At 59.1% G+C, this 9,847-nt stretch overlaps 1 protein-coding gene across 1 annotated transcript; it reads right to left on the reverse strand.

The window, feature by feature from the left end:
- Positions 1 to 281: 281 nt before the first annotated feature.
- Positions 282 to 9,340, reverse strand: ANGPTL4 (angiopoietin like 4; the record flags this gene model as incomplete). Its single annotated transcript, XM_084276484.1, has 7 exons — positions 282 to 1,806; positions 2,643 to 2,918; positions 3,221 to 3,316; positions 3,399 to 3,512; positions 7,619 to 7,748; positions 8,254 to 8,364; positions 8,804 to 9,340. The coding sequence occupies 7 exons, from the start codon at positions 9,338 to 9,340 to the stop codon at positions 1,625 to 1,627; spliced, it is 1,446 nt and encodes a 481-aa protein (XP_084132610.1). The 3' UTR covers positions 282 to 1,624.
- Positions 9,341 to 9,847: the final 507 nt, after the last annotated feature.

Consider the following 9,847-nt stretch of genomic DNA (forward strand, 5'->3'; position numbering starts at 1 on the left):
TAAAGATCTGCTCTCAGGGAACAAGCAAAACCAGCTTATTGTCACTTGTCCCCTGCTGTCCCAGGGCCTGATTTCCAAAGGGAGAAGAAAAGAGCCCAAAAATTTCAAAGAGACTTAAAACTGTAGGTAGGGGCTACAGCAGGGATTTGTCAGAGCTCCCTAAGGCTGAGAGCTGAGAAGCACAAACCCCCAACAAGTGAAGCTTCCAAGCCCATAGTCCTCAACGTGCATCCCTACATCTCTCACTGTTAAGCCACCAGGCAAAAAAATCATCCAGGCAGGACAGTTCCAGGCTTGTTTTTATTAAAAGACATCTTCAGAAAAGATATTTTAGTACAAAAAAAAAAAAGTTTAAAATACACAAACTACTGTTGCTTTTTCCTTTTTTTTTTTCCTCCAGCATCAACATTTATAAATTACATCACATGAACACTGCATTTAAATACAAATTAAACCAGGAAACTCATTGACAAGATCCAACACCCTACAAATGACTCTGTACAAGACGTAGCAGCTGGGAGAGCTGGCACGGTAGTCAATATGACTTCAACAGGGCAGGATGCTTGGGAAGCCCCAAGACGGCAGCTTGGACCATAGGAGTTTTGGGAGACCTGTTTTGCCCACCCCTCCCCAGACACCCATGCCAAAGGCAGTGCTGTACTCCAGGGTATGCACCCAGGGTGGTACAGCTCCTGCTGAGAGCCCTCCCACCCTTCAGAGCACGTTTAGGGGCATGCATGCAGGACAGTGCTCCTCAGGCTGCAGAGTATGGGGAGTTTTATGGGAGAAGGCAGCAGCCCCCCCAATCCCTCAGCTTCAGGGGGATTTACAGCTGACAGCAGGGCTGGTCCTGCACAGGTCACTGCTTCGTACCTGTGCTGTCCTAATGCTCACCCTAACCAACCCCATCAACACTGGTAAGCTTTGGGCAGACTTTAAGACCCAGCCCTCCAGGATTTGGCCCCTGTGCAACCTGCTGCAGGATCCCACCCATCACCTCCTGGCAGCAGTTTTGCCTGGCACAGCCAGGAAGACAGGGCTTCAGAGCCATGGGGACTGGGAGAGCCCTTTTGGCACAGGGTGTCCTTCAGCTTTCCCACCAAACCCCCATTCTCAGCACGTTGAAGTCTCTGGACCAGGGGGAGAAGGCTCTGGGGCTGTCACAGGAGGGCACAGAGGACATCATTTGGGAACAACAGTGAGACAGGACACAACTGGGCTCCGTACCCGACGCTGCACAGGTCCAGGGTAGCAAAACACGTGGTCCCCTTCTGCAGCTCATCAAAACAGGCACACACATGTTCAGACAGGACAGAAAGCACCACGCAACTTCAACCTGCCACAGCAGCACGTGGCAGGCGAGGAGAGCTTTCTGCATGCTCTGGAGGTGGATCTCCCTGCTGGTGGTTCCTCTTCTGATCTGGGAGCTCCCATCCAAGGGTTTTGGCAACATGGAGATGTTTTGCTTAGAGCAAGGAGCTGTGTCATACCACTACAGGGCTGCTAACCAAGAGAAACACTCCCTGGGGGACTTCCCAGGGAGGGTGGGCTTGTTTCTGTAAACACCAAGTGATGGAGCTCAGGTTCGGGCTCCGTGGAGAAGGTCAAGTCTCAAGTGGCAGCTTTAGGGCTCTGCTTCCAGTGCTGTGGGTTGGATTTTCATGGTGGTTGACTTCAGAGGGTAATACCTGCCTTTCCATGTCTTCCAGAAGATGCCTTGCTTGCGCTCGTGCCGCTGGCGGGGGATGGAGCGGAAGTACTTCCCGTTGAGGTTGGCATGGCCACAAGTGCTGAACCACCAGCCACCTGCCAAGGCAACAGAGGCAGGTTAAGAGGCAAAGTCCCACGCTCAAAGCAGCTGCTGCCCCCATTTTCCTCATGGATGTAGTGTCACAGACTGTGTTGGGTTGGGAGGGACCTTTAAAGCCATCCCATCCCACCCCTGCAGAGAGCAGGGACACCTTTAGCTAGAGCAGGTTGCTCAGAGCTTCATCCACCCTGACCCTGAGTGTCTCCAGGGATGGGGCCTCCACCACCTCTCTGGGTACCCATGGCCAGGGTCTCACCACCCTCAGAGGGAAGAACTTCTTCCTCAGGTCTCATCTAACCCTGCCCTGCTCTAGTTTAAACCCATCACCCCTCGTCCCATCACTCCCTGCCCTTACAAACAGCCCTGCCCAGCTTTCCTGTGGGTCCCTCAGGGGCTGGAAGGAGCTTGGAGGTCTCCCCACAGCCTTCTCTTCTCCAGGCATCCAGATCCTACATGACTTCAGGATGCAGATCCCTGCTGCTCTTTCTTGTGTTCATGACCCCCTTAAGCTCTTCCAGCAGCCCCATCTCAGGGCTGGGGATTGGCTGCTGCTTTGCTTGAAAGGTTTCCAAGCAAGGTGGGAGCCAGCAAAGCTCTTAGATGCTCGGGCCAAGATGTGGATTTATGAACCCTTCCTGGTTTCATCTTCCCTCCCCATTCCCTGCACAGCTTCTCCCAAGGATGCAGCTTTCCCAGAGAAGCAGGAGACAAACAGGCTTGACTCCAAAGAGGCCAAGTCCTGCAGCATCACTGCCCCATTCATGGTCACCACGGGACAGCAGAGGGATGAAGGGAAAGCATTCACCACTGGGAAGGAAGAACTCCTACTGACCTGAGAGGTGTTTGGCACAGTTTGTGTCAGCTTTGAGGTCATGGTCACGATCCCGAGTGGAGAAGGGCAGCTGCCTGAAGTCCCCAATGGCATTTTCCAGTTCTCCAGACAGAGGTCCCAGCAGGTTGAGGGTGTAGGCTGTGCTCTCACCACCAAGGCTGAAGACAAACTGAACTACCTGGGAATTTCCCTCCCAGTCTTCCAGCTCAATCAGGAGATTGTACCGTCCCTCTTGGACGAGGTGATGTACCTTCTCCAGGCCCAGCCAGAAGTCACCTGGAACAAGACACCTTGCATTGGCTCTGCAGACACAGACACATCATGCAAAGCAGACACAGAAACAGGCTCCAGAGGCAAACAGGGACATCCCAGGATGCTGCAGCATTTGAATCACTGCCTGGCATGTGCAGGACAAGGCAGGAAGACCAAGGGCTCTTACTCTGCAAGCAGCATCCACCCCCTCAAAGCCCAACACTGCTCTGGCACTGGGAGGTCTCCAGAGGCCAGCAAGAGGCAATAACTTGTGCCCAGATCTCACTTATCCTATAGTAAGAAGACAGACACCATCATCCACCTACCTCGAAGGTCTCCAAAGCCATTCTTGTAGGCATCCCAAAGCTGGTCAAAGTCCACAGAGCCATCTGTGCGCCTCTGGATCACTGTCCAGCCACCTTCTGCAGGCAGGGAAAAATGTCATTGTGGGGTTACCATCAAGACCACCGTGCAAAGTGCTGCAGGGCATCTCCACTGCTTTACCTGTGGTCATGTCACAGTAGACTTTGAAGGGCTGAGACCCTGCAGGCTGCACCTGGAAGACACCACTGCTTTGCTGCCCAGCCAGGAAGAGCTGGTGGCAATCCTCTGGGAGCTCTGCAGGGAAAAGAAACGACCATTGAGAAGGTGGCCCCGTGTCCCACTTCCCCAGCAGGTTGCTCATACCACAGCCCCAGCACTTGCAGCCCTGGCCGTGAGCCCAGCCAGCTGCACACAGCGGTGGCTGTGGCCCTGGACACGTGCTGGAGATGACAGCCCAACTCCAGGGTTTAAATGCTTTGACCCCGTCTCTTCCCATTTATCCAAACACAGCTCCTTGGGCTTCCATCCAAGGCAGAAGCCAGGCGTTGGGCCAGACTGGGGTGACCTAGGCTGGAGAGCATGGCTGCCCAGCATGGTGAGACCCGAGGAGCTTCCCAGTTGCCTCCACACCCGTGGTGGGCAGGAGCAGCCTGTCTAGTGTGGGGTAACACCAGGGCCAGGCAGTCTGGAGGGGCAGAAAGAAACCCCAAGTCCTGACACGAGGAAGATGCCTGAGCATCCACCTCAGGACCTCTCACCCCCAGCGACTGTGGTGGCCCCAGACGTCCCACTGGGCAACCAGCCACCAGCAGTCACGGGGCCAGGCTGGGGTGACCCTTCCACCTAACACACACCAACCAGGGCAGGGAAGGGGGGAGTTGGGCCACAGGCAGCCCCATCTCATTGCATCAGTAGATTGCCTGGGGTGAGGCCGCCGCCCCGGCTTGCCCCCCACCATCCCCATGACAGCCAGGCTCCCCCCTCTCCTTCCACCCCACGGGACTTTGCCCGGAGCCGCCAGCAAAGCACCGTTTCAACAGCTCTGATAAAAGTCCATGCAGGACCCACCACCCGCAGCGCCCAGGGGGAGACAGGGAACCTGTTACAAAACCCGAGTCAAAAGGCCACTGGAGGATGTGCAGGGACTTCAGCCCGGGGGCTGTCGGCACAGTCAAGGGGCTCTTTGTCAGCCGGGACAGGTGCCCCCATCACCCCCAGACAAAGGGGGTCTGTTCTCCCTGCACACGGGTGGGATGGATTTTGGTGTCTCACAGCTGCTGCCAGCAGGACCCCAGGGCAGATGGGTGACAAAACCCAAAGACAAGCCCCAGGCTGTGCTGCAGTGCTGGACACCCCCACAACCCCTCTTTAGGGTCCCCCAGGATCAGGGCCAGCAGCAGGGAGAGGGGCTTTGCCCCCAGCCACAGGGCTTCACCTGGGCATGGGCATGGTGGGGGGCCTTTGAGCAGCCCCCTTGAGGCATCACCTCCAGCAGTGGGACAAGGGGCAAAAGAAGCCTGAGAGTGGGGGGACCTGGGGGACAGTGCTGTGACTCCTGCCACCACCTTTTCCCCCCCACTTTCCACACAGATCCCCACTGACTGGGGCTGGTGCCACTGGCAGCGCCACACACATGGGTGATCCCACACACAGACCAACTGAGTGCTTTGTGCAAAGGATCAATCCCAGACAAATGGGGAACAAGCACATCCCCACTGTCCCACTGCTGGCTGCATGCAGCCAGCCGGGGCTGTGGAGGGGAAACCCACACCCTGACCCCATGGATCAGGAGCTGGTGCAGCCCCAGCTCACAGCTGCAGCAGCAGGGAGCTGTCTGTGGCCTCACAGAGCTCCACACCTCCTCTCCCAGCATCAGCAGGACCATTCCCAAGCAGATACTCAGTGGCCCCCGCACACAGAGGTCACCCCCATCCCTGTCTGTGTGTCCCCTAGCCACACTCCCCACACTTGGATCTCTATTTTCCTAGCACATCGGGGACTCCTGAGGGGCTGAATGAGATGCAGCTGCTTGAACAGCCTCAGCTCAACCTTTTTTGTTTGAGGAACACACTCGTTAGTTCCAGTTCACGTTGCACATCCGTACGGCACCAGCAGAACAACCAGACCTCCTGGCTGCTCGGGATGTTTTTCTTTCCCTCCCTCTTTATTTAGCCAAACATGACAGAAGAAATCAACAAGGCTGGAGCTGCCCCAGGCATGGCACCGTATTTCCCCAACACGATCTCCAGGCGTGACAGGAGGTCACCAACCTGGGATAAACACCCTTCCCGCAGATGGTGGGGCGTGCCTGGAGCTGTTTGCATCGCCTCCCCCTCACCCTCCCCAACCCAGTGGTTTGGGAGCCCCAGTGCCATGGGGAGTGTGCAGGGCTCTACCTTTCCCCTACTCGGCTGGCTGCCAGCGAGCGCAGGCTCTGCCTAAAGACATGATCCTCTTTCTGCAAGTGATTAAACCTTTCACTCTCCAGGCTGCTTCGAGCCTTCAACTTTCACATGCTTGGCCCCATGCCATCTCCAGCCTGGATAAAAAAAAGAAAACCCACCCCACTTGTGTTCACTGGATGCAAATAAAAGGGTCTTTCTGAAAGGGCTGCCAGAGGAGGTCACCGCCGTTCACTGGGGCTGTGCCGGCACCGCGGCTCTGCCCGACAATAGATGGGGAGCTGCCGGCACAAGCCTTCCTGGCGCTCCCTGGCTCCAAACGCAGCCAGAAGACCCCCCCAGGCAGAGGGCATGGGGCTGGCCTGCCAGATTACTGCCTGAGTTAAGATTTGCCAGCAAATTCACTCGCCTTGCTAATGAGATGAAGCCAATTTGTTTTCTGTCAGCAGCGTCAACACCAGGGATTCGGCACGAGAAGGGAGCGCACGGCTGAGCCCAGCGGGAGGGTGCTCAGCCCAGGCTGCTGGGGGTGCTCAGGGCCCCCCTCCCATGGGGGACAGCGCTGCATGAAAAGGCACCAACGTCTTGCACCCTTAGCCCCACCACATCCCCCAAGGGATGGGGGACCTCACTGCCTTCCACTGCATTCTGCAAGGGCTGTGACACCCACCAGCCAGCATGGAGCAGGCTGCCTGGCTCCCACCTGCCACCCAAAGACTCAAACCCATCTCCCTGCACCCCACTTTCTGCATAACTTGAGCAGGGTGGTTGGATTAGGTGACCTCTAAAGTTCTCTTGCTAAGCAAACTGCTCTGGGATTCTGTGACACACCGAGGGTGAGTCCCAAGGCAGAGCTGGGAAAAGGGGGGAAAGTTTTGAGACAGTTTTCTGGCTCACCAGAGCTGTTCTGGCCAACAGGGATCTCACACAGCCCCAGTGCAGGCTGGCCAGCCCCACCAAGTCAAGCACCAGGAGAAGTCTGAAGTCCCACATCCCGCCCTTATCCACATCAGCGCTCTTTGCTCTACCCACCCAGCTTTCAGGCACACTGCTGACAGCTCTGGACTCCATGTACAAATTACCATGTGTTTTCCCAGAGCAATGGGTGTGAAGCCTGGGCAGGGTTTCCCCGGGCATCCTTATCCTGTCTGGCTTCTTTCACTCACGCTGGACATCCCCAGACAGCTGCACAGACAGAGCCAGCACTGACATAACACAAGAGCAACTGCTCCCAGCCAGCAAACCCTGCGGGGACACCAGTTCCTGCCCGAGAGGCTGCAGGTCCCAGCGCAGCTGGGGACACCCACTCAGCTCAGCGGGAGCTTCTCCAGCCCCCTTACTGGCAGAGCAGATGCTCCAGGAGCTCTAGATGCAGCATCCACTGGGGTGCTCTGGTGCCTGTTTCCCAGGGCTGTGAGTATCCAGTGCCCTCACTGCCCAGACACTGCAGCTCAGCACCTTCTGCTGAGGATGCTGCTAGCTGAGGCACTTGCCTTTCATGTACAAGTCCTAAATACAGGCCAAGACAGACAGACAGACAGGCAAGGCTCTAGCTCTTCTCTCACAGCCCACTGATGGCTCTCTATCCCTCCCCTCTGACAGCAGGCTGAGAAGCAGACTGCCTGGTAAAGCAAGAGCAGGTGAACAAGAGTTAACTCCAAGGAGCAGAGATCCTCCCTCCTGCTGCACACACACCCCCACCCCGCCAATCCTCTTTGACAAATACCTGCTAGCGGCGTTTCTCTGCTCCCCACTGCATTCTTAATGTCAGGCAGAAAAATTCCTCTTAAATCCTTAAATTCCTGCTGGACTAATCCTGAACCAGAAAGCCAGGATCCTGCCTCTGCTCAGGTTCCCCCCAGTCTGGCCAGACTCCCAAGCTGGCTTTGTGAGTGAGTCTCACTGTGTCCCAACACAGGACGGCCAAACCTTTTGTCCCCAGAAGGCTGCAGGTTGGCTCTCCCAGGGAGCAGTGAGGCAGCACAGGCAGGTACTCACTCTGTGCTGGCACGGGCTCTTTACTGGCATTCTGGCTCTGGTTGGTAAGGCTGAGGCTCTTCAGGTTCATCTTCCACTTCAGAGACTGCGTTTTGTTGTCCTTCAGGTGTAAGGGGATCAGTAGATTGACCTGAAAAAGGCACAAATCAGAATGGTTTTATCTCTGCTCATTCTCAATGCTCCTGCTCAGGGGAGCTTATCAGTCAAGGCACCAGCCACTCCTCTCCAACCAGAGCCAAGGCTGAACTTGCACAAGGAATAGGAGATACCTGAGGCTAGCAAAGCCCCAATTGTAAGGTGGAGGGGCTTTTTTGCACCCATGCTAGCAAATTTATTCTGCAGATAAACTCAAAGGAAGAGCCCAGAGATGCTTCTTCAGCATCCCAATTCCTCCTGTTACTCTGCACAAATACTCAGGACGGTGGCAGTTTGCCACCCTCACACCAACACCACAGCACAAGGACTGGGACCACAGCCTTCGTGGGGTCCCCAAAACCAGGGAGCGGCAGCACATCTGATTCTCCCATCACCAGAGCACTGTGCTGGTGGACAGGTTCCACACCAGCATCCCCATGGCATTTGTGATCAGACCATGCCCCCCCCCCCCCCAGCCACAGAGTGGGACAGGAGCTCACCTTGCTCTGCAGGCTTTTAATCTGCAGATTCTGCTTGTCCAGCTTGTACTGCTGTTGCTTGATCTTCTGCAAGAGCTCCTCAATTCGTAAATTCTGTGCATCCATCAGGGACTGGGGGGAAGAGCCAGGTCAGCCCCACAGCCCTAGGGGGACCCAGCCGCGCTGTATGCACCGCAGCAGCCAGGCACCCGGCCAGGGTGGGTCCCCACTGATGCTCCCGATGTCCCCAGGACTTTCAGCCCCCTGCAACCCCCTGAAGCGGATCGCCACCCAATGCCCCCCACACACAAACACACCCCCCTCCAGGCTGCTCCCCGTGTCCCAAGAGTGCTGCTCCCCTGCCAGCCGCTCTCATAGCCCGGGCGCACCGGGTACCCCCAGTCGCTCTCCCTACAGCCGCTCCCGAGAAGACAGGGACCCCCCTCACCCATGGGACCCACCTCACCCCTCGGGTCCTTCCCGATGCCCGATTACCTCCTCCCCCATCGCTCCCAGTGCCCCCCGACGGGCCGGGCCCCCCACCCATCCCGGGGCTGCGGGCGATGCTCACCTGCAGCGCTCCCAGGTCCTTGGCGCTCTGGTTCCCGGCCGGGCGCGCCTGCAGCGCCTGCCGCACACGACCCTCCAGCTGCTCCAGCCGCCCCTGGATCTCGGCTTTGTCGGCCGCCACCTCCTCCAGGCGCTGCCGCAGAGCCTCGGAGAGGTTGAGGAGCTGCCGGCCGCGGCCCTCCAGCTCCCGCACGCTGGCCCGCAGCCGCTCGCCCCGCTCCTGCGCCTCCCGCGCCTGGCGCAGCAGCCGCCCCATGGAGCTGTTGTGGGCGGTCAGGCGGCTGCCCAGCTCCCGCATCTGCCCCTTGGTGAGGTCCACATGCTCCTTCAGGCCGTGGCCGAGCTGCAGCAGCCCGTGGGCGATCACGTTCACCTCGTCCCAGGAGGCGAACTGCGCCCGCCGCTCCTTGCTGGCCGCCCCCACCCGCCGCTCGGCCCCGGGCCGCCCCGCTGCGGGTCCCGGGGCCGGTCCCACCGATACCCCCGCGGCGGCAGCGGCGGCAGCGCACAGCAGCAGCGCTGCCCCCACACCCCGCATGGCTGCCCCGCCGCTTCCCAGTGCGGGCTCCGCCGCCGCGCCCCCGCTTTTATCGCCGCCCGCGACACCGCGGCGGGGAGGGCCCCGGGACCGGCCCCTCCCCGCCCGCCTGCCCCTGCCCCGCCGCTTTGTTCGCCCTCCCCCGCCGGCTCCGAGCCCTGGCCGCCCCGCACCCGCCGCCCGCGGCAGCGCCGGCTCCGAGCCCCAGAGAACCCCCCTCCCCATCCCGCCCTCCCCCCTTCCCCCCCCCTCCGCCCGGTCCCGAGCCGCCGAGCCGCGCCCGTCCTCGCACCCCGGCCCACGCCCGCCACCATCCCACCCGCCCTGGGCATCCTCATCGCCGCCAAGGTCCCTGGGTCCCCTCCCGCGGAGCCCCCCGGCCACGAGTGCCCCCGCGTCCCCTCCTCAGGCCCCGCTGGGAGCTGCTGGCCGTGGGGTGGGGGTACCGGGCTCCAGAGCCGGTGGGTGCCGGGTGCCCCGCAGCGGGAGCCCGCTGTGGGTGCTGGG

This window comes from Gallinula chloropus, assembly GCF_964237585.1.
Source record: "Gallinula chloropus genome assembly, chromosome: 28".
NCBI classification, from domain to species: domain Eukaryota; kingdom Metazoa; phylum Chordata; class Aves; order Gruiformes; family Rallidae; genus Gallinula; species Gallinula chloropus.